Raw genomic sequence first — 22,148 nt, 5'->3', positions numbered from 1 at the left:
TGCATCGACGAGAGAGTGTCTTGGAGGGCTCGACTTTGCAGCAACCTTGTATGGATTCATGTTCCATGTTCCAGTCTATTGTCGCCTGAGGATGTGGTGAACAGGGCGATAATGCCACGGCCACATTCCAGCTCACGAATTACCGCTGAGGTTATCATGCGGCGAAGGCACTGCCCTCGAGGCGTGCCGAGTTTCAACAGTTATTGATCGCGACTCATGCCCACAACCTCTTGACATCCCGCTTCCCCATACCAGCGAGCTCGGCGCTCTGACAACTGCGCGGGAGCGTTACGTAAATCGCGCATTTGCGAAAATACCGCGGCGGCTTGGCGTGTTGACGTCGTCGACGTCTCCCACTCTCTCCGGCATGAGCTACGCGAACCCGCTCGCGGGCGAGGAGTACGAGCTAGCCCCGAGCGCGAGCGCTGGTGCGAGCGCGAGCACCAACGCGCCGTTGGAGCGCAAGACGAGCCGCGGGCGCAAGCTCACGCTGCACCCGAACCAGAGCACGCTGCTCTTCGCGGGGCCGGCGCGGCGGCGTGGCGCGCGGCGCGCGAGCTCGAACTTGGGCGCGCCAGACTCGCCCCGCGAAGCAAAGTATAACCGCACCTTCTTCCTACAAGAGGACTTGGACCAGCTGGGCCCGGACCGCGAAGAGGTCAACCTGCCCGACTTTGGGCATATGCTGGGGCTGGATGTCGGCGAAGACCATTTCGCCGTGGCCGCGGCCATGCGCAGCGCGTGGAAGCGCAAGCTGTACCTCCTCATGGAAGAGCCGAGTTCGGGGCGCGAGGCGTTCTTCGTGCATGTCGCCGTGACGGCGGCGATATTCTTCAGCGTGATCCTCACGACGTTTTCGACGCTGCCGGCGTTCCACACGAACCCGACGTCTGTGCGCGTGCTCTTCGCGTTTGACACGACCATCGTCGTGCTCTTTACGGTGGAATACCTCGCGCGTACATTCGCACACGCCGACTCGTGGGGCCAGTACTACAAGTGGGCGACGAGCTTCTTCGCCGTCACGGACCTGCTCTCGATCCTGCCGTACTACATTGAGCTGGCGCGGCAGGAGGACACGTCGATCCTGTTCCGCTTCAGCATCTTGCGCACGTTCCGCCTCCTCCGCGTCTTCCGCGCGTTCCGGTACCAGAGCCAGATGCTGCTGACCATCGAGGTCATGTACGTGGCTGTGCGGCGGTCCAAGGACGCGCTGGTGGCCATCTCGTATTTCATCTTTCTCGTGCTCGTGCTCTTCTCGACGCTCATATACTTTGCGGAGCGCGGGACATGGGACGCGACGCTCGGCGCGTTCGTCGACCCCGACGGCGACGTGTCGCTCTTCGACTCGATCCCCCAGACAGCATGGTACGCGCTCGTGACGATGAGCACGGCGGGGTACGGCGACGTGGTGCCGAAAACCGCGCTGGGCAAGATCCTCTCCGTCCCGCTCCTCCTCTTCGGCTTGCTGCTCATCGCGCTCCCCTCCTTTGTCCTCGGACGCAACTTTGCCATAGTCTACGACGCAATGGTCTCGTTCCAAGCACAAGCTGTGAGTCTCCTCGTAGCGTATCTCACGCCAGCCATCATTGCAACAGACGCCGCGCGGCTCGCTGGACCTCGACACGCACGACGGCACCATGACGCCCGTGGCGGAGGAGGCGGGCCCGCTCCTCCCCGCGCCGAATACGGTGCGGAGAGGCGCGTCGCCGAACCCCGCGCGCATGTGGCCCGGGGACCCGAGTAAACTTACCCCGCCAGTCCCCACCGTGCCGGGGATACCATCGGCCAAGCCGGCGCGCGATAAAGATCTGACAAACACGAAGCTGGCCAAGAACCAGTATGTGCTGTTGGAGCAGATCGAGGGGCTGCGGCAGACGGTGGAGACGCAGGGCGAGATGCTGGGCGTGTTGATGCGCGCGTTGGCAGAGAAGAATGGGGTGGAGATGCCGTTGGAGAAGGGCAAGGGGCGGGCGGGGAGCGATGCTAGCGACCAGAGGCCGTGGGAAGAATAGTGCGCGGGGTAGACGTAATAGTGCGTACCCGTAGACATTACGCAGAGGCTGTATCGGTGGAGAGACGATGAGCTGGTGGTCCTGGTGGATGATGACCAGTAGTGGAGATAATGATCATGGCCGGGTATACGACCCTCAGGCACAAGATTGTCAGATACGTGGAGCGTTCAGGCACCATCGCTCATCATCGGAGCGAGACACGTGGGATTGTGCAATCAGCTTCCGCGACCCACGCCATGTCCATGGACGATCGTGACGACGCGAGGCCATCTCCGCTCCGTGCGCCGCTGCTCCATTGCTGCATCGCTCCACCCCTGGCCATCGTCACGGTCACGGACACCGGCCGGTGCCGGTGGGCCATGGCGCCGGGTCAGACGCTATGGGGCACGTGCTGGAGCTACGCCGGCCATGACAAGGCGGAATGGCGCAGACGCAGTCGGCGCTGTGGCGGCGGCCGGCTTGGGCCAATCCACGCAGCGCCGTTGCAGCGTCCATCTGACGCTGGAGTGGATGGGGGCGGGGCCCACGATATGGTGTGGTGGCGTACCCCGCAGCAGCTGGGCGATGGAATTGGCATGGAGGAGGAAGCATCTTATCTTGTGGTGATGGATTGCCGCCCCAGAGGCGGGCGTCGGGCGTCGGGCGGAGGCATGAGGCATATTACAGTACAAGAGGCGATGAAATCTGATAAACCGAGCGGGGAGGGGTGTGGGGGTCGGCGCGGGCGCCCACGCCGGGTCGTGGTGATGTGATGATGAAGATGGTGACCGTATGACCGTGGCAAGGTTCATGATGGTTGCTCTGACGCAAAAGAGAGAGCACGTGGCAGTTGGGTGGGATGCAAGTGGGCCAAGTGGAGTCGGCGTAATACGGACGGGGGGGAGGAGCGTGGGTGGCACAAGGGCACAAGGGGGAATCCGAGGGGAGGATCCCCACAACTTTGGGTTTTGATCGAGGGCAGTCGACTTGGACATGGGTGTGGCGTGGGCCAGTCCGACCTTGCCTCCCATAAAAGCATGCTCCGAGTCCATCTCCCTCTCCATCCATCTCCCTCCTCCCTCCTCCCTCCTCCTCTTTCTCTCTTTCTCTCTCTCTCTCTCCGCGAGCACGACTTGACGCCGCGTCTCGACGAATCCGAAACCTCCCCCCCACCACCCCCCAAACCCCCCCTTCTCCATATCCTCCGAAATCCGCGCAAGAAACCCAAGTGGCACATAGGCCATCTCGCCACCATGTCCGCTTCCACAAAGCAGGCTGCGACCACCGTCGCTCAGCCATCGGGCAAGCCCGTCACCAACGTGATTGACCCCGAGCGCGACGACTTTATCGTTCCCGACAACTACGTCACCCGCACAGTCGAGAACATGAAGATGCTCCCCCCCGTCACATGGCGCAACCTCCACAAGAACATTCAGTGGATTTCCTTCCTTGCCCTCACCATCCCCCCCGCAATGGCCATCTACGGCCTTTGCACCGTCCCAGTCCAGACAAAGACTTTTATCTGGTCTGTCGTCTACTACTTCATCACTGGTCTCGGCATCACCGCCGGCTACCACCGTCTTTGGGCCCACCGCTCCTACAACGCTTCAAAGCCACTCCAGTACTTCCTCGCCCTTGCTGGCGCAGGCTCGGTCCAGGGCTCGATCAGATGGTGGTCCCGCGGCCACCGCGCCCACCACCGCTACACCGACACCAAACTCGACCCCTACTCGGCTCACGAGGGCTTCTGGCACGCTCACATGGGCTGGATGCTCATCAAGCCTCGCGGCAAGATCGGTGTCGCTGACATTTCCGACCTGAGCAAGAACCCCGTCGTCAAGTGGCAGCACAACAACTACGTCGCCCTCCTCTTCTTCATGGGTCTCGCTTTCCCCACTCTTGTCGCTGGTCTCGGCTGGGGAGACTGGTGGGGCGGCCTCTTCTTCGCCGGTGCCGCTCGCCTCGTCTTTGTCCACCACTCGACCTTTTGCGTCAACTCGCTTGCCCACTGGCTCGGTGAGACCCCCTTTGACAACAAGCACACCCCCAAGGACCACTTTATCACCGCGCTTGTCACCGTCGGCGAGGGCTACCACAACTTCCACCACCAGTTCCCCATGGACTTCCGCAACGCCATCAAGTGGTACCAGTACGACCCCACAAAGTGGTTCATCTGGACCATGGCTCAGCTCGGCCTCGCCTCGCACCTCAAAAAGTTCCCCGACAACGAGATCAAGAAGGGCCAGTACACCATGAAGCTCATGCAGCTTCAGGAGCAGTCTGAGAAGCTCGAGTGGCCCAAGCACTCGAACGACCTTCCTGTCATCTCGTGGGAGGACTTCCAGGCCGAGTCCAAGACCCGTGCACTCATTGCCGTTCACGGCTTTATCCACGACTGCTCGTCGTTCATTGAGGACCACCCCGGAGGCGCCCACCTCATTAAGCGCGCGATCGGCACCGACTCGACCACTGCCTTCTTTGGTGGTGTCTACGACCACTCCAACGCCGCCCACAACCTTCTCGCCATGATGCGCGTCGGTGTTCTTGACGGCGGCATGGAGGTCGAGCACCTCAAGGTTGGCCGCCTCACCCGCTCCAACTCGGCAGACTCGCTCGTCTCGGACGCGCCTTCCAGCGCATCCTCGACCGTGTCGGCGTCGTCGATCCTCTCCGAGGTCGAGGACATGGACAAGCCCGAGCGCAAGCCCGTCTACCAGCCGGTCGCCCAGGTGTCCAACCCCTGGACGCTCGCCGTGCCTCCTTCGGAGAAGTATCGCATCATCCGCACGTCCCCCGAGATCCGCCCAGGACTCATCTCGCGCATCCAGAGCGCCGCCTCGCCCAGCCTCACACGGGCAGCGAGCTTTGACGCTCCTGTCGCGCCTTAGAGCTTTTTCTGTTGAGCACCCGGGTTTCCACTAGAGAGATTGTGCATACCATCCTCCGAAAAGCGACGTCACGTCAAGACGAGGACCACTGCTGGCTGTAACGTGTTCGCATCACCCAATCAATATCTGCATCGTAACATCACATGTCCCTGTCGAGGACTTTCCATCGCTTTTATAGCACCTTCTTTTGTATCACGACAAATTGCTCTTTGTGAGCGATATGCAACAAGTGTGAATAGTGAACAGTAGTGTAGTACTACTCGTAGAGTAGTGAGAGCCAAGACTAACACATCTATGGTCTACTTATGGGAAGTGGTCTGGTCGATGAGAAACTATGGTAAATGCAACTCGGCCATCCCTCTCAAGCTCAACCTCCCTGGACTATTCTGAGGCCTCGATGCCTCGGCCATCATACTCTTGCCACTCGTCGACGACGTGGTCTCTGGCCGTGCGTGCGGTAATACTGTCCTCTCCCTGGACTAGTATTCTTGAATCAATGCAAAATAGATATGACGTCAGGCACGCGCGCCCTCGGCGCTTCGAGATCTCGCATCTCTCGCTTCCTCCTCGCTTTTGTCAATCTACGCGTCACTCGTATCTCTCACGCCTCTCGCTTCGGTTTCCTCTTGCTCGCGCGCACAATGTTTGCCCGCAGCATCCTCGGCGCGCGCCGGCTAGCTCTAGCAGCGCCGCCGCGTCTCTCCGCACCCCCAGGTCTCGGTCTCACACTCACTCTAGCGCGCGGCTTCACCACGTCGCCACCGCGCCTCACGCCGCGCATTCCGTCCCGCTTCCCGCCCTCCTTCTTCCGGTCCCATGCATTCGCTCAGTCCCGTCCTACACCCCGCCGCGCCAAGTGGACGTATGCACGCTACGGCCTCGTCTCGCCGACGTTTGCGCACAAACACCCCTGGCTCGCCTCCGTCCTCCGCCTCTTCCTCGCCGTCATGGTCGGCTCCTCCGTCCTCCTCCTCATCGTCCTGATCCACGACGCATCGACCTACTCACAGAAACACATCGACCGCGTACCTGTCAACCCCCTGGCGCTGTCGCCGCGCCGCGGCGGGCCCAAGAACCTGCCGATCATCGAAGTCAACATTGACGACAAGGAGAGCGACGAGAAGGCGCGCTGCGAGGGCAAGCCCCGCCTCATCATCCTAGGCGGCGGGTGGGGGGTGCGTCATTCCGCGCGCTCATCCGCGAACGAGCTGACTCCAGGCCGTCTCGATCCTCAAGACCCTTCCTCCGACAGCATACAACGTCACGCTGATTGCTCCGGACAACTACTTCTGCTTCACGCCTCTTCTGCCCTCGGCCTGCGTAGGGACCGTCGAGCCGCGGTCGCTTGTTGAGCCTCTCCGCCGCCTCGTCGCCCGTGTCCACGGCCACTTCTTGCAGGGCGCGGCCGTCGACATCTGCATGTCTGAGCGCCTCCTCGAGGTCGAGGTGCCGACTGAAGACGGGCCGATGCGCGCTTACGTTCCGTACGACAAGCTCGTGATTGCCGTCGGGTCGCGGTCGAACGACCACGGCGTCAAGGGCCTCGAGCACTGTTTCCAGCTCAAGACGATTCCCGATGCGCAGGCGATCCGGCGTCAGATCATGAGTACGTGTAGTGGCGGCATTCAGCTGCTGATTCCAGTGAACCTCGAGACGGCCTCGCTTCCCACCACGACGCCCGAGCAGCGCAAACATCTCCTCTCGTTTGTGGTGTGTGGCGGCGGACCGACTGGCGTCGAGTTCGCGGCCGAGCTCTCGGACATGCTCAACGAAGATGTACTCGCCTACGTGCGTTGGGCGGGTGACGTGAAACTGACAACAGTACCCCAAGATCCTGAAAGGCGATATGACGGTGACGATTATCCAGAGCCGCGACCATATCCTGAACACGTACTCGGAGAAGATTTCGGACTATGCGGAGAAGCACTTCCAGCGCGAGGAGATTGATGTGGTTACGAACGCGCGCGTGAATGAAGTTACGCCCAAGTCGGTGCGCATCACCATCAAGGAGAAGGACGGCTCGATCCGCGAGGCCGAGCTTCCCGCCAGCATCGTGTTGTGGAGCACGGGGATTGGTAAGCCTACTCGCAGCGGCGGTGTAGCTGATCGTAGCGATGCAGCCGTTCACACGGCAGATGGTAGAGCTCCTGCCTAACCAGTTCCACTCCAAGGCCGTGCAAGTGGACGCGTACCTGCGCGTCGAAGGCGCCCCGAAGGGCTCGATCTATGCGATTGGCGACGCGGCGACGATCCACCTCAACATGCTTTCGGACCTGCTTCTGATCTGGGAGCAGTTTGACGAGAACAGAGACGACAAGCTGACCTACGACGAGTGGGCGCTCATGGCCGAGCACATCAAGAAAAAGTACCCCTTGACGAGCGACTACCTCGCGCAGATCCGAGACGTGTTCAGAGAGTTTGACACGGACGGTCGCGGCCACCTCTCTCTCAACCAAGTCGCGGACATGTTCATCAAGATGAGCTCGAAGGCCACCGCGCTGCCGGCGACAGCGCAAGTCGCGTCGCAGCAGGGCGAGTACCTCGGCCACATGTTTGGTCGGCTCGCGCGCCAACGCAAGACGCTGCAAGCTAATGACATTGACAACCTCGACGACGAGGCGTACTACCACCCCTTCAAGTACCGGAATCTCGGGACGCTCGCGTACATCGGCAACTCGGCCGCATTCGATATCGGGGGATACGGGAGCGCGGGCGGCCTGCTGGCCATGTACGCGTGGCGCAGCGTGTACTGGAGCATGCAGGTGTCGATGCGCACGCGCTTCATGCTCATGCTGGACTGGGTGAAGCGTGGGTTGTTTGGGCGTGACTTGTCGAAGTTTTAGCTCGTCTACGCTTGTAGATGTATGCATCGGCGCGCCATAGGCCCGTCCGTGGCTGCACGCTTCATCCAGTAATACCGGTGTGCGATCCCCGCGCCGACCCGGAGTAACGCTCACCAAGTACGAGGCTATCGCCGCGCCGCCCACCGCGGCCGCCCCTTGGGCGTCGGCTGGAGCTTGCGGTCCAACTCCTTGATCGCCCGCTCGACCGTCTCGCAGATCTCGTGGAACGGGGCGTCATGTATAGCCGGATTGAGCACGAACGAATACACGCGCGCATGCGAGAGGGGCGGCGCGCCCTCGCTGCGATTCGTGACGTGCGCCCACGCCGCGAAAAAGCGGCACCTGCACCGCCGGCGCTCGACGCTGAGCCGGCTCACCCGTGCTTTGGGGACGAGGACGAAGATGCGTGCGCTGGCGGGGGTGTCGGGCGTGCCGGGGCGGGGGAAGGCAAACCCCGTGCCGGCGCGCGCGTCCGCGCTGCGCCGCGCCCAGTGTGCGCGCTCGCGCGGCTCGAGCCCGTCGGGCGCCGCCCACCCCGGCGAGCCGGGGGTGCGGCGCAGGCGCGGCGCGAACGGCGGTAAGGGCAGCGCGCCGCCGCCGGGCACGTGCGACGCCGGGATCGACATGCCCGTGAAGAGGGCGTAGCGGACCGACACCTTTTCCGCGCGGCGCGCGTTCGCGGCCGCGATCGTGTTCTCAAAGTCGGCCGGGAGGGCGGTGAACTGGCGTCAGCGAGCGCAGTGAGCGCGACGATCGACACGAGATATAAGCGGCAGAGGAGAGATGAGATACACGCGGCCATACAACCCACCTTGGCCGCGTCGAGCGGCGGGAGCCGGCTCGTGTCCCAGTCCCGCCATGTGCCGCCGCGCCCCCAGTCCGACGCCGGCTCCGGCGCAAGCGTGCGCGCGCGCTCGCGGTCCCGCGCGCTCTGTTGCCGCCGCCACTCGTCTGGCGGGGGGCGGGCGGGGGAGAGGGGTGCGGCTTGAGGCAAGAAAGCTCGCGGCGGGAAAGCTTGCGGCGACGGCAGCACCGGCACGTCGTCGTCCACCCTTGCGTCGTCGCGGAGCTCGAGGTCGCCCGCTTCGTCGGCCAGCATCGCGTCGCGCGCGGGGCTCGGCCGCGAACCCGTCACGATGTGCGCGAGCGCGCCGGGGCGCACGGCCGCGAGCTTGGTGCGTGGGCTGCGGGGCGGGGGGCGCGGGGTGCGGCCCGCCAGGTCGGCGCGGTCGCCGCGACGCGGAGGGGGGGAGGGGGGGTGGCGCGAGTATGTGCGCGCGGATGGCCCGGCGGCGGCGGCGGCGGCGAGGCCGCGCGGGCGGAGGAGGCGCGCGTAGGAGAGCATGCTGGTGGACAGTCAGAGATCGAGGTCCAACTTTGTGACCTCCACCATCTGTGGACGTGCTGTGGGGCACGTGCGCAGGCCTCCGCCTCACAGCGCTGTTCGTCTCACGTGATTGTTTCACAGGTGCATCTATGGCCGGCGGTACTTGCGTACATGAAACCCGTCTTTGTCTCCCAGCGCCGCGGCTACGGCGTCTGGCGACGCGTCTTTGGTCTCTTCGACGTGCAGGTCGGCGACCTTGGCGGCAGGCGGGCCGCGGCGGAGGAACAACTTGCTGCCGTCAGCGGCACCAGAGACCGCTCACAACTTGGCAATCGCGTCGGGCGGCCCAGCTGCAGCGCCTTCAACGCTGGCGTCGGGGTGGTTGTGGCACCACCCGCGGATACCGAGAGTTTGGGCTCTGGCATTAGGTGGCTGGTGGGGCTCGAGTGGGGCCAGTGGGGCTAGCTCGGGAAGTAGCGTGGAAGTATGCAGCTCTGAAGGCGACAACCATGGCAGCACCACGCAGCTCAGCTGATGCCAGAGTTAAACTCAAGGCACACCGGTATCTTTCGGTATTTCAACCACGACACCTCCGCACCCCCGCGAACGGACACCCCGACGTCACTCGCGCAAGGCGGAAGATGGCCGCTGCAATCAAGGCTGTGCTGCACGAGCTGATTGTGGGTAGATTGCAGCCGACGCGCACGAGCCAGTCGCCCATGCGCAAGATGTAGCTGCGGCTGACGCGACGGCTCGGCTACGCGACAGCTTGGGCATCCGTCACCACGCTGGACGCAGCACACACCTCATCGATCGCTCTGGCACAATCCGCTCGATCCGCTCCAGGCTCCGGGTTTACTTGCCGCGGCATGCTGGCCGCTAGGCTAGCCGGAGCTAGCAGATGACAACAATGGACTGGAGGACCCAAGGGGCATTGTGCGGGAGGAATCGGATGGCCCGACGACGCCCGTGTTTGCCCGACTCACTCGCGCTGGGTGTAGTACCGGAAGCAGACGCCCTGGGATTAGCGCAGAAGGGCCGTGTCGCCGCGTTGTCGCACCTGCACGGTGCCGGTGCTGCGGTCAGCGGCTAAGAGCGAGGGCCAGGGCGCACACTCTGAACTTGATGAGGTCCATGGTGGCCATGTACAGTAGGGAGAGTGTTGTTGTTGAGGGGCGGCGGCGACGGCGACGGCTCGGAGGGGAGGAGGAGTGGAGTGAGCATGGAGACTCAGGGACCAAGAGGGGTGAGAGGAGGGAGACGGAAATAACGTCGGAGAAGCAGGGGCGGAATTGGCGTGAGCATGATTTGGTTCCGGAATACAAATGGAGATTGTAATTGGATAAGGCTGACTTGAAATAGCCGGATGTAATGACGAGTGAAATCCGAGAGACCGGCTAGATGGGCCGAAGGGGGCCAGGGCGGGCAGGGCGGAAGAGGAGAGGGCAAGGTCAGATCGAGTCGGCGAACGAGGAGGAGCTTTCAGCTGATCACCTCGAGTTGTCCACCTCTCGTTCATGCTCTCTACTCACTCCTCCTCCTCTTCATCATCTTCATCACTTGCACAACACCACCCCCCCTCCATTGCCATGATCAGGTCACGGCTCGCATCCGCGAGGCCCACGCGGCGATCCCTCACCACTGCCACACCATGCCACTCCACACCCTCCCACTCGCGCTCCTTCTCCGTCCGTCTCTTTCCCCCCGGCCCCCCCGCCGACCCACGCGGCGGGCGGCGCGCATCCACCTCGGCCGCCAACACCGACTGGCTTACATGGCTCAAGCGCGCCACCCCCATCGACTCGCCTCCCACACGCAAAGCTCTGATTTTCGCTGGTCTCGTGAGTCGCCAACGTCCAGACTGAATCTAATACCAGGGCTCGTATCCGCACACACCGCAGAGCCCCACGACCGCCTCCCTCGCAGTCTGGGAAAAGGCGAGCGAAGCACTACTGTCCCCCGACGCAACGATGGGTTACTTTCCCGATAACATGGACGAGTTTGGTGGCCTGCTCCAGGGCGGCGGCGGGTACGGCATCCGCGGCTGGCTACGCGGCTGGGTCGAGGGCCGCAATCTCGTGAGTAGCGAGCTCAACATGTAACATTGGCACACTTCCCACTAACCCCCCAGGACGAACTCATGGCCCGCGCCGACGTCACTGCTAGCTTCATCCTCACTTCCACCATCGCCATTCTCGCATCAGAACAGGTGAGCGGCTTTTCTCGGAATTCCCCTCGGCTGATCGATCGCTAACAAGCAGGAGCGCACGGGCTCGCCCTCCCTCCTCCCAGAGGGCACACAATTTCTCGCTGGCCATGGCTTCATTGGGACCCTAACGGCGCTGGTTGCGGCTGGTCGTATGGACCTGCAGGATGGTGTCCGCCTCGCACGGCTGTACGCGTCGCTGCCTCCCGCGCCACCCGGCACTGGTGGCTCGTCAAGCCGATTTGTAACTACCGCTTTGTCCGCGCGCAGCTACCACTCGCTATCGTCTCCGTCTATGTTTGTGCCGTTTGACGACCCGCTCGCCGAGACACCCGACGAGCCCGAGCGACGCCGGCGGGCAATGCAGCTCATCCTCGACGAGGTGCACGGACTCCAGCACGAGTGGGAGTACGAGGGGAACCGCGACTGGGCCGAGGCGAGCATCATCAACTCGTCCAAGGTTCTCATGGTCACTGGCACATACATGGCCGTTGAGCAGCTCATCGACCGCCTGCAAGCCATGACCATCGCCAACCCGGTCATGGACGTCAAGCTCCCCTGCCCGTTCCACACTAAGCTCATGTCCCACGCCGTCCCAAAGTTTGCCGAGGTGCTCAACCGCGCCTACTTCTCGCCCGCCAAGGAAGGCGGCCCGATCATTCTGGACCCCATCACCACGCGTCCGCTCTGCGGGCCTCCCGGTGCTGCCCTCCTCGCCCAGCTCACGCAGCAGCTGCGCTGGCACAAAACTCTCACTCGGCTGCACAGCCAGCCGTCTCCCCCCATTGACCAGTACCTGACCGTCGGGCGCGGCGCCAAGGGCTTGGGCATCATGCTCCGCGGCGAGCTCAAGAAGAGACCCGAGGGCGCGCCTCCCGTCACGGTCGATGCGTTCGGGTACAAGGACGCGCCGCACGATCCTCTGCACTACCGCTCGCGCCCGACGCGCCCCGTCATCCACGCCCACATGTAACTCCACAAGGGCACACGCCACTGCTACTCTTACCCTCATTGCGCTTCGGAGATCCGTGAACACTCAGAAGACGAGCCGAAGCGACCAAAATTGTCCATTATAGCCTGTGACATTCTAAGCGTATGCATTGTTGTATAGTAGTGAGGTGGGGTGGGAGTGCGTGCGGGGGTGGGGGGGAGGAGGAGCGGGAGGGGGGGGGGGAGATGGTGGCGGTGGGGCGTGGGGCCGCTGATGGAAAGGATGTGGTGAGCCGAGGGGCTGTCGGCGACGGAGTTCCGCACACAGCGCCTGTGAGGAAGCCGACGTGCCCTGCCTGATCAGGCCGAGCGGCTATCCATGACTCCGTGCCCATCCTGTGATGTTGTCCACGTGCCGCGACAGTGTGTTTTTTGGTTTGCGTTACCAACCGCATCGTCCTCTGTGTTTGGCCCGACTGAACTTTGTATGCACTCGGCCCAACTGCTCACCCCCGCCGCCGCCAAACCACACTCTGCATATAGTACAATCTATAGAGCTTTGATGCGCTCCGCGAGCACGTTCGCGCCCTTCATCTCGCTCGCCTCGACAGCAGCACGCACGTCCTCCGAGCGCATAACCTCACACACCTCGGGCCAGACCTCGCTGCCGTCGAGCGCAGCAAGCAGCTCGACGACGACGAACGGCGCGCCGGCCGCGACGTCGCGCACATTCTCGCCGCCCTCGGCATCAACGAGCGCGCGCCACATGGCCGTGCCGAACGCGCGCCCCAACGCAGGATCCACGACCTCGATCGCCTTGGCGGCCTGCGAAAAGTGCCCGCCGCCCAGGAGCGTCTTGTACGTGCGCGTCGCGTGGGGGAGGGCGAGGACGTGCTCCTCGTCCCACGGCTGCGCGAGGGGCTGCGTGAGCGCGGCGATCGCCGCGCTCTTGTCCCCCACGGCCGAGAGGAGGATGTCCGTTACAAGCAAGCCCGCGCCGGGGTCGCGCACGAGCTCGGGGTGCTCCGCGACGAGGGCGAGGAGGCCTGGGCTCGCAGCGGTGGCGATTTCGCGCCGCCGCACCGCCGCATCCTTCTTGCTCGTGCCTGCGGCTGCGGTCGCCGCCGACGCCGCGAGGCTCGATAGCGTCGAAGGCAGGAAGTGCCGACTCGCCCCCGGAACGAGGAGGTAGAGGACGGCGCGGCGGCCGACCTTGTCGGCCGCAAGCGCGGGCGCGAGCGCGACGAGGTCGGCGACGAACGCTTTGCCCATCAGCTTCGTGTCGTCGACCACGTCGAACGCCGTGAAGAGCACGAGCTGCGCGTCGGCGTCGCGCGCGATCGCCTCGACATGTTTCCGCAGATGCTGGAGAATGCCCTTCCGGTCCTTGGCCGTCCCGCGGACCAGGAGCTGGCGTACGGCCGCACTCCCGTCCTTGGTATGCACGATCTCGGGGAGCGACTCGGCGGCGGCGTCGAGCAGCTCGTGCATTTTCGCGCTTGCGTCCTCGGGCGAGAGGAAGCGGTAGAGACACGTGATGTACTCGAAGACGAGGCGGTGGAAGATGGACTGGGCGAGTGCAGTTTTCTGTGTCGCATTGAAGATTTCGAGCACGACTCGCTCCACGCCCTCCAGCACGCGCAGGCGGCTCGCCTCGCTCGTGTCCGCCAGCGCGGCCTCCAGCCCCGCCGTGTCCCCCTCTTTGCCGCCGTCGAAGAGCGCGACTTCGCGCGGATAGAAGCCGCGCACGAGGCCACGCCGCTCGCGCGCACTCGCGTACAAGTCGTAAAAGTCCGAGATGGGCTGCACCGCGTCCGCGTGCGCCAGCAGGCTGCCGAGGTCCTTGGCGATCACGGGCACGAGCAACGGCCGGATCGACGGGCAGTACCGGATAAGCTTGCCCATCAAGAACTTGGAGTACTTGGACTCCATCATCTCGCGCCATTTCGGCTGCAGCTCCATCGCGACGCCGAGGCGCTCGTCTTTGCCGCCATACTTGACGATCTGCGTCAGCGAGCACGAGCAAAAACTTACTGTTTGGAGGATGCGGCCGCCCTTGTGTCCGCGCGAGATTTCGAGAACATGGCCCTGCACCGCGGCCCACAGCGCGGCAATCGCCGCGACACGCTCCTCCTTCGGCATCTCGAGCCGCCGCGCCGTCTCCCACAGCGGCAGCAGTGTCTCCGTCAGCAGCGCGTGCGACGGCAACAGCGTCTTCCGGTGCGGCTGGGCGGCGTGCAGCGCCGCGCGCTCCGCCTTGCTCATTTTGCCGCGCTTTTCCTCGGGCACGTCGGCGGCGCCGGCGCCGGCATCGCCCTCGGCGTCCTCCATCTCCTCGTCGCCGTCAAACTCGTCGTCGTCCACCGCCTCCTCGCCCCCGCCCTGCGTCACCGGCCGCTTTCGCCGCACCGGCGCCTCCTTCTCCTCCTTCGCGTACGGCTTGCCGCCCTTGTACTCGGGCTTCTTGTCGCCCTTGCCGCCAAACTTGTCCTGGCCACCGAACTTGTGGCCACCAAACTTCTGGCCGCCAAACTTGCCCTTGTCGCCAAACTTGCCGGCCGGCTTGTCCTGGCCGCCAAACTTGTTGCCACCAAACTTGCCCGCGGGCTTGTTGCGGAAGTCGTTGCCTCCCTTGTTGAACGCCGGCTTGGGCCCAGCCTTGAACGACTTGCTCTTGGGCCCTGCGTCCGAGTCGGCGGCGCGCTTTGTCCCGCGCTGCTTGGAGGACATTTTGTATGGATTGTGGGAGGAGTATCGCTGATCGCCCGCCTTGCCGTGGACACAGGATTCTGGAAATCTGAGAGGCGGGGGCGGACATTGCGTGTGTCCGTTGCACGTGACATACGGACATGGCATATCTCCGCGACCTCGGGCATTACGTGTGATTGAAGAGATGTTATTACGTGGCTTTTGCAAGAGTATCAAGAGTGGAATGCGGCCGTGCCTGGGACGAAATAGAGTGCAAGAATGGGGAATAGAGAGTTTGTATTGCGCTTAATTGGAGCGGAAGTTTATTGCCGTGTGGTGTGTGGTGGGTGCGGTGGGTGCGGTTGCTGCTCCCGCCATGACCCTTGTGGACCCTGAGTCACCGCCACCAAAGTGGGTGTGGCCGCCTCGGTCTCGAGCGGCAGGCGCATGGGCGCGGTGAGACAGGCGGCAGGCGGCAGGCGGCCAGCGGGAGGGCCGAGAGGTGTCGAGAGCTGCAGATGTTCGGCGGGCTATGCGTAGTTGTACAGAAGTCCAGTAATAAAATAATAATGAATAGAACGCGGGGTAGAGTGATACACCCATGCGAATTGAATAGCCCTTGCCATTCCGCCGCATTCTCCTCTCGGCGTCCTTTGTATTCCCCTCGACATCTCACACTCTCTCTTCTTCTTCTTTTCTTCATCATCCTCCTCCTCCTCATCCTCCTCCTCCTCATCACCATCTCGTCCTTTGTTTCCCCCGCTTCTCAACCCCCAGCGACATCTCCCCCCCCCCCCCTCCATCACAAAATCACGACCTCCGCTTTTCACGCCCACTGTCACGAACCCACTCTCCCTCCCCTCCTCCTTCCTCGGATCCTCGGCCGCCGGCCCCAGCTTCACACTCACCCCCCGCGCCTCGACTTTCGCCGCGACCCCCTCCCTCCTCCGCACGGCTCCTCCTCATTCACACTCTCAATCCCGGACCTTTGATCCTCCTTATCTTCTTCTTACCCATCCCCTAACGCCGCCGCCCACGGTCCACGGCCCCCAACCAACAAAGACGCGTCTCCGCGCCCTCCGGCTACGCCCCGACGAGCGATGCGCGCTCGGTGTTCGCGCCACCACCGCCAACCTTAGCTCTTACCTAGCGCAAACCAAACCCACACACACACTCTCTTTGCTGCTCGACGACTCTCGCCATGCTCCATCACACCTCTTTGGTGTTGGGGTTTATCGCGACTGTGCTAGTCTGCCTCGTCGCAGCAGCAGCACATCACCCAGACTATCAAGCTTCTCCCTTCCCATCACAAACCCCATCACCCGCACAGCAGCCCCTAGCCGTAGGACTCCCACGCTCTGTCAGGAGGAAATCCACCGCGTCTGCCATCCCCCTTCCTCCACCCCCTCATCCTCCCATCCTCGCCCCTCCCCAGGAAGACTTTGAACTCGACGTCCTCCCCTTTGCCCTCGTCTCCACTATCGATGGCGCTCTCCATGCTATCGACCGCGAGACTGGCGATGTCAAGTGGACCCTGCGCGACGGCGTAGAGCCTCTTGTCGGCGGTGGCATATACGGGCGCCAAGATGATGTCGAATATATCGTCGAGCCCGTCAGCGGAAATCTCTACGTCTTTGAAGGCGAGAACGAAGGCACCAAAGGCTTGCCAAAAGTCCGCAAGCTCCCTTACTCGGTCGAGCAGCTGTAAGTAGAGATCATCGACGGAGGGCACTGTCAACGCCCTGCCCTGCCCTGCTGCTCCGCCCGCTGACTCCCACAGCATCGACCTGTCCCCGTTCACCTTCCCCCACTCACCCAACCGCATCTTTACCGGTGAGAAGCGGACCTCTCTCCTCTCCCTCGACCTCCGCACCGGCCAGCAGCTCGACTGCTTCAACGCCCATGGTCCTCATGACAACCTCTCCTCACCAGGCATCTGCGACAATGACATTCTCGACGACCTCGAGGGCCGCCCACGTCGCGACACTCTGTTCATTGGGCGCACCGACTACAAGCTCACCATCCATGCGCCCCCGACCACTGTTGACCCACACTCGCCTACCGCGACCATGTCGGCGGCAAAGAACCGCGGGGTGCAGGAGATCACCTACTCTACCTACCAGCCCAACTCGTATGACCGCACCGTCGCCGACTTTTGGGCTCGCACTGGAAAGCAGAGCTGGGTCGACGAGGGCCGTATCCGTATCGAACTGGGCTTTGACGGCGACTGCATTGGCGTCCAGAACGGTCAGGGCAAGCGATGGCACACTGACCTCGGATCCGTCGGGTGAGTTGGCTGGGGGGGGGCGCGGTCCGTCCCCCACCGATCGCTTGTCGCAGCACTTTTGCACAGGAGCTGACTTTGCAGGGTGGCGGTGTACGACGTAGTCTTGTCTCACTCGAGCCACTCGTCCAACCCCGTAATCGTTCCGCAGCCCAAGGTCGAGCTCGCCAGTCTGCTCATGGCACCTGATGTGGACGACCCAGCAAGGGAACGATACGAAGAGCTTTTAAGGAAACCGCCCACCACCTACATCGGCAGCGTGCCAGGTGGTCCGGCACTCGACGACCCCCCGTCAAAGGTGCCAAAGTTGTCTGCACCGAAGAGTCCGCGTCCCCTGCTCTTTGCTCAGTCCTCAAACTCTTACCCCCTGATCAATTTCGCACACGCCCCGCGCCCTGGTACACTTATCAACGGCTCGTTCCCACTCAGTGATGGTGATGGCATCAGCGATGTGCCAGAGGACGAGCACCACATCACGCGTTATCTCATCGACCCACCACGAGAGGAGGCATCGACCATTGATCCACCGATGGACCTGCATCCTGGCGTTGCCACCGGATGGGCCTTTAAGTGGTGGTGGCTTGTCATGTTTGAGATCGTGGCCGTCTTCTGGCTAGGCATCGGGATCTACCGCTGGGCTTTCACGAAAGCTACAGCCCTCGCCAACTCGGGTGCCAAGACCGCCGAGGCTACCGCACTTGTTTCCGCCACAAGTGATGTTGGAGAAAAGGGTGCCACAACGCCGGTTGTGCGTTTCGAGGCCTTGCCAGACACAGGCTCGGTCTCCCCTAACGATGGCTCTACTCCTCCAAAGAAGAAGAACACGCGTCGTCGGGTGCGCGGCAAGAAGAAGCGCCGCAATTCGGTGGGACCACAGCTGGACAGAGACGAGGACGAGGGTGACGACGATGAGGACGACAAGGGGGAGACTACTGCCGACGAGCGGCCCACCGGGTCAAGCGGATCCAACGGCAGCGCAGTTAACGGCAACGGTAGTGGCGGTAGCTCGTCGTTTATGATGATTGAGAAGCCTCTCCCGGCAATCCCGCGCACTTTGTCGGCCCCTGCTCTCCAAGACGAGCAGGAACGCTTGGCAATCTCGGACACGGTCATCGGATATGGCTCACACGGCACTGTTGTTCTGAAGGGCACATGGGGAGGGCGGCCCGTCGCAGTCAAGCGCCTCCTCTCCGATTTTGTCCGTTTGGCCAGCCAGGAGGTCAAGCTCTTGCAGGCCAGTGACGACCACCCCAACGTGATCAGATGTGAGTTTGGGTCTCCTTACACCTGCTGACGCTACAGACTACTGTCAAGAGCGGCGAGACAACTTCCTGTACATCGCCCTCGACCTCTGCCAGGCGTCTTTAGCCGACTTGATCGAGACACCGAATGTCTATCTTGAGCTTGCGTCGGCCCTCGACCGCAAGAAGGCGCTGCAGCAAATCACATCGGGTGTGAAGCACCTGCACAGCATGAAAATCATCCACCGCGATATCAAACCACAGTGAGTTGCGCCTCGGAAGATGGTGGAAAGTCAGTCAGGCTGACGTGGCAGAAATGTCCTCGTGTCAAAGGCCAAAAACGGTTCATTGCGCATGTTGGTGTCAGATTTCGGCCTCGCGCGTCGATTGGAGCAAGGCCAGTCGTCGTTTGCGCCCACGGCGAACAATCTCGCTGGGTCACTCGGCTGGCGTGCGCCAGAATGCATCCGCGGGCAGGTCAAGCTCAACGAAGGCTTTGACCCAGTTCTCTCCTGCGGCTCTGCAGGCAGCACTGCGTCGTCGACAGGCTCCCTTCCCGACTTGCTCGTCATGTCCGATGGTAGTGAAGTTGTCAAGGGCGTGCCGCGAGCCCGTCTTACCAAGGCCGTCGACCTTTTCGCCCTGGGATGTCTCTACTTTTGGATCCTCATGGGTGGCGAGCACCCGTACGGCGAGACGTACAATCGCGAGGCGAACATTGTCAAGGGTGAAGCCGTCAACATGGAGCACCTGTCGATACTCGGTGAAGAGGGTGTCGAGGCCCAGCACCTCATCGGGCTACTGCTGTCGGCGGAGCCGAGTGAGCGCCCTGACACTTCCGAGTGCCTTATCCACCCGTTCTTCTGGACACCTGCGAAACGCCTCGCGTTCTTGTGCGACGCGTCAGACCGCTTCGAGATAATGGAGCCCGAGGAGACAACACTTGCGCTGCTCGAGAAGAATGCCGACCAGGTCGTCGGCAAGAACTGGTACTCGAAAATGGACCGGGTGTTCACTTCGAGTCTCGGCAAGTACCGCAAGTACAAGGGCGAGAGTGTGCGAGACTTGCTGCGTGCTATGCGCAACAAGAAGCACCACTACCAGGACATGGACGCGAGCGCGCAAAAGCACATGGGCGCTCTGCCGGCGGGCTTCCTCAACTACTTTACGACCAAGTTCCCGAGGCTGTTCCTGCATGTGCACGGCGTTGTGCGGGACAGCCGGCTGCGGTCCGAGCCAATGTTCGCTACCGAGTATTTCATTCAAGAGAAGGAGTAGGATGGTGTTGTCGCAAGGTCATCTCGGGCCACCAACATACAGCCATCGAACCGTTGGGCCATATATCATGTCTCGCCTCATAGCAAGGTCGAATTGTTGTACTAGTCATTCCAAAGTATGCATTGTTAGCATTAGCAGGATGCGGTGGGCGGCCGTGGACAGGGGCAGAGGGCAGAGGGGTGTCCGTGCGCTGCGGGCGATCAGATTACCCTTCGGCGTCGTCGGGGCATCGGAATGTTCCCACGCCGTTTGCAGGATCATTCCCCCCTACTCGACGCGTCCGACGTGCGTGACAAGATTTGCCCAATTTCTGCAGAACAGGATGAACCCAAAGCTCAGCAATGCAGCGAGCACCCTCGTTCAGCGTTCCACACATCCTAGCGCACGTCCCCTCTACACTCCATTCAGTATCGCAGTAGGCAGTAGTCGTAAATCGTGCATCATAACGAACGTGTCATACAAGTCATAGTTCCCCGCGCAGCACCGCCCTCGACGCATTGATGACGGCCTCGCGCCGCGCGCGCCGCGCATCCCCGTCCCTGCGCACCACGCGGTCGCCGAGCGCGCGCGCCGCGGCGTCTAGCGCATCCAGTCCGTGTGTGTATGCGAGCCACTCGCCCGCGCGCGCGGCAGTCTCGACATTGCACTCGTGCAGCGGCGCGAGCGGCATGCTGAGGCTACTGGGCGAGCGGGAGACGCGGGGCGCGTGCCGCGCGCGCGGCGGCCGCCCGTGCTGGATGAAGGAGACGTTCGCGAGCGTGTACAGGCTCGGGGGGGCGGGGAGGGGCGGGGACGGAGGCGGCGAGGCGTAGGGCGAGGGGGTGGGCGAAGCGTAGAGCGGGGGGGCGGGCGACGCGTAGAGCGAGTGGGGCGAGGCGTAGAGCGAGTGGGGCGAAGCGCGGGGAGACGCGTGGGGAGAAGCGTAGGGTGATTGCGAAGGCGAAGAGGAGGGCGAAGACGACGCAGAGGACGACGACGACGTTGGGCGGCGCATGCGCCCGCCCGGCGTAGGCGAGGCGCGGGGAGACGGCGTCGCGCCGGGCGGGAGGGGCGGGAGGGGGCGGCTCTCGTAGAGCTTGTAGCTTGGTGGGCAGTGCATGTCGTAGAGCATGGGTCGTGGTCGTGACGTCTAAAGGTTGTACAAGCGGCCGGCGCGTCTGGCCAGCAGGACGTAAAGTAACAAGGTGACGTGAAATGGGATGAACACCGAGGTGAGAAAGGAGAGGAGAAGACGAGGTGAGACGGGGAGAGAGAGAGAGAGAGAGAGAGAGAGAGAGAGAGGAGAAGATTAGGTGAGATGGCCAGGAGACGAAGAGACGACAGATGATGAGATGAGGTGAGAACCACCGACGCGAGAAGATATACCAGCACAGCGTGTGCGGATTACGGGATCGGCGGCCACAACTTTTGTCAGACAGCATTCCGGCGATCTGCGACGCGCAGTTGCCTCGGAATCGAGTGCGTAACGGTGAGTCACGGCGGCGGTGGCGTCAGTATGTTTAAGCGACGCCACGAGTGCGAGCAAGGCCGACGGGGATGAGCGGGCGGAGATACGAGACTTAGACGGGGCAGGGGGAGGCGAGACGCAGAGATAGGAGACAGGAGAGTAGCAAAGTGCGACGTCATGAGCATATCGAGGATCGAGGAGAGGAAAAGGGGGAGCATTTTTCTGGGTCGGGTGCCTTGGCGTTCGTAGCTTTGCAGTTAGGCATAGGATGATAGGCATAGGGATGGGAGGAGGGAGTTTTTCCAGCTGCCCTCGCTGGACGCCTGCAGCCACAGCCTCCGCCGGGTCCGCCGAGCCGCCGTGAGTTTTGCAGAGCCGAACTAGGATGGCGTCGGAGATACAGCACCTGAGGGATGAGGGAGGGTGAGGGCTCGGAACATAGAGGCCAATGATGTGGTGATCCAGCACGATGGTGCAAGGTTTACCCAGGTTGTGTGCCAGGACTTGGCGAAGGGTGACAGGATGGGCAGGCTGATAAACGGCTTGGAACAGTAGGGATGCAGGCCGGCAGAGGGCATGGAAGGTCGACGAGGGGTAGCACCTGCGAGGCTGGCGCCGAGAGCTGCCTGCCATCGCAAGAGGCGCAGTGCGGAACACCGGATTGCAAGCCACACTCCGTCGGCTCGGCCGTGGCCGTGGCCTTCGGCCATGACTATGCTACTAGCGCCGTTGAGGCGGATGCATCGATGTAGAGATTACAAGTTGAGTATGCGAGAAATTTTGTGCTGCAGCTCCTACTACACTTAGAACAGGCCCAGGATGTCGCCCGTCTCCGGGTCCAGGTCGATGTCGTAGAAGCCAGGGCGCGTCGTCAGGCCCGGCATGGTCGACATGTCGCCGACAAGAGGGTAGACGAAGCTCGCGCCAGCCGAGAGGCGGACGTTGCGAATCGGCAGTGTGAAGCCTGTGGGCACACCCTTGCGGCTCGGGTCGTCCGAGAGCGAAAGGGCCGTCTTGGCCATGCA

The 22,148-nt window shown here is 62.7% G+C and overlaps 7 protein-coding genes across 7 annotated transcripts; 5 read left to right on the top strand and 2 right to left on the bottom strand.

The window, feature by feature from the left end:
* Positions 1 to 367: 367 nt before the first annotated feature.
* Positions 368 to 1,744, top strand: COLE_00561 (uncharacterized protein; the record flags this gene model as incomplete). Its single annotated transcript, XM_018423309.2, has 1 exon — positions 368 to 1,744. The coding sequence occupies one exon, from the start codon at positions 368 to 370 to the stop codon at positions 1,742 to 1,744; it is 1,377 nt and encodes a 458-aa protein (XP_018278462.1).
* A 1,500-nt stretch (positions 1,745 to 3,244) lies between these two features.
* COLE_00560 (uncharacterized protein) lies at positions 3,245 to 4,913 on the top strand (the record flags this gene model as incomplete). The annotated part of the gene is made up of 2 exons (XM_018425781.2): positions 3,245 to 4,650; positions 4,721 to 4,913. 2 exons carry the CDS (start codon positions 3,245 to 3,247, stop codon positions 4,911 to 4,913), a joined length of 1,599 nt encoding a protein of 532 aa, XP_018278463.1.
* Positions 4,914 to 5,520: 607 nt separating this feature from the next.
* On the top strand, positions 5,521 to 7,722 carry COLE_00559 (uncharacterized protein; the record flags this gene model as incomplete). The annotated part of the gene is made up of 5 exons (XM_018420857.2): positions 5,521 to 6,054; positions 6,098 to 6,485; positions 6,522 to 6,667; positions 6,702 to 6,954; positions 6,992 to 7,722. 5 exons carry the CDS (start codon positions 5,521 to 5,523, stop codon positions 7,720 to 7,722), a joined length of 2,052 nt encoding a protein of 683 aa, XP_018278464.1.
* A 2,916-nt stretch (positions 7,723 to 10,638) lies between these two features.
* Positions 10,639 to 12,228, top strand: COLE_00558 (uncharacterized protein; the record flags this gene model as incomplete). The annotated part of the gene is made up of 4 exons (XM_018423310.2): positions 10,639 to 10,890; positions 10,927 to 11,127; positions 11,181 to 11,258; positions 11,311 to 12,228. 4 exons carry the CDS (start codon positions 10,639 to 10,641, stop codon positions 12,226 to 12,228), a joined length of 1,449 nt encoding a protein of 482 aa, XP_018278466.1.
* Positions 12,229 to 12,734: 506 nt separating this feature from the next.
* COLE_00557 (uncharacterized protein) lies at positions 12,735 to 14,450 on the bottom strand (the record flags this gene model as incomplete). Its single annotated transcript, XM_018420382.1, has 2 exons — positions 12,735 to 14,189; positions 14,220 to 14,450. The coding sequence occupies 2 exons, from the start codon at positions 14,448 to 14,450 to the stop codon at positions 12,735 to 12,737; spliced, it is 1,686 nt and encodes a 561-aa protein (XP_018278467.1).
* A 1,624-nt stretch (positions 14,451 to 16,074) lies between these two features.
* COLE_00556 (uncharacterized protein) lies at positions 16,075 to 19,676 on the top strand (the record flags this gene model as incomplete). Its single annotated transcript, XM_018421394.2, has 5 exons — positions 16,075 to 16,577; positions 16,654 to 17,160; positions 17,242 to 18,422; positions 18,460 to 18,661; positions 18,713 to 19,676. 5 exons carry the CDS (start codon positions 16,075 to 16,077, stop codon positions 19,674 to 19,676), a joined length of 3,357 nt encoding a protein of 1,118 aa, XP_018278468.1.
* A 463-nt stretch (positions 19,677 to 20,139) lies between these two features.
* Positions 20,140 to 20,787, bottom strand: COLE_00555 (uncharacterized protein; the record flags this gene model as incomplete). The annotated part of the gene is made up of 1 exon (XM_018425409.1): positions 20,140 to 20,787. The coding sequence occupies one exon, from the start codon at positions 20,785 to 20,787 to the stop codon at positions 20,140 to 20,142; it is 648 nt and encodes a 215-aa protein (XP_018278469.1).
* Positions 20,788 to 22,148: the final 1,361 nt, after the last annotated feature.

The sequence above is a fragment of the Cutaneotrichosporon oleaginosum genome (assembly GCF_008065305.1).
Source record: "Cutaneotrichosporon oleaginosum strain ATCC 20508 chromosome Unknown ATCC20508_contig01, whole genome shotgun sequence".
NCBI lineage: Eukaryota > Fungi > Basidiomycota > Tremellomycetes > Trichosporonales > Trichosporonaceae > Cutaneotrichosporon > Cutaneotrichosporon oleaginosum.
The sequence above is the reverse complement of the archived record's forward strand: the minus strand, read 5'-3'. Positions and strand labels throughout refer to the sequence as shown.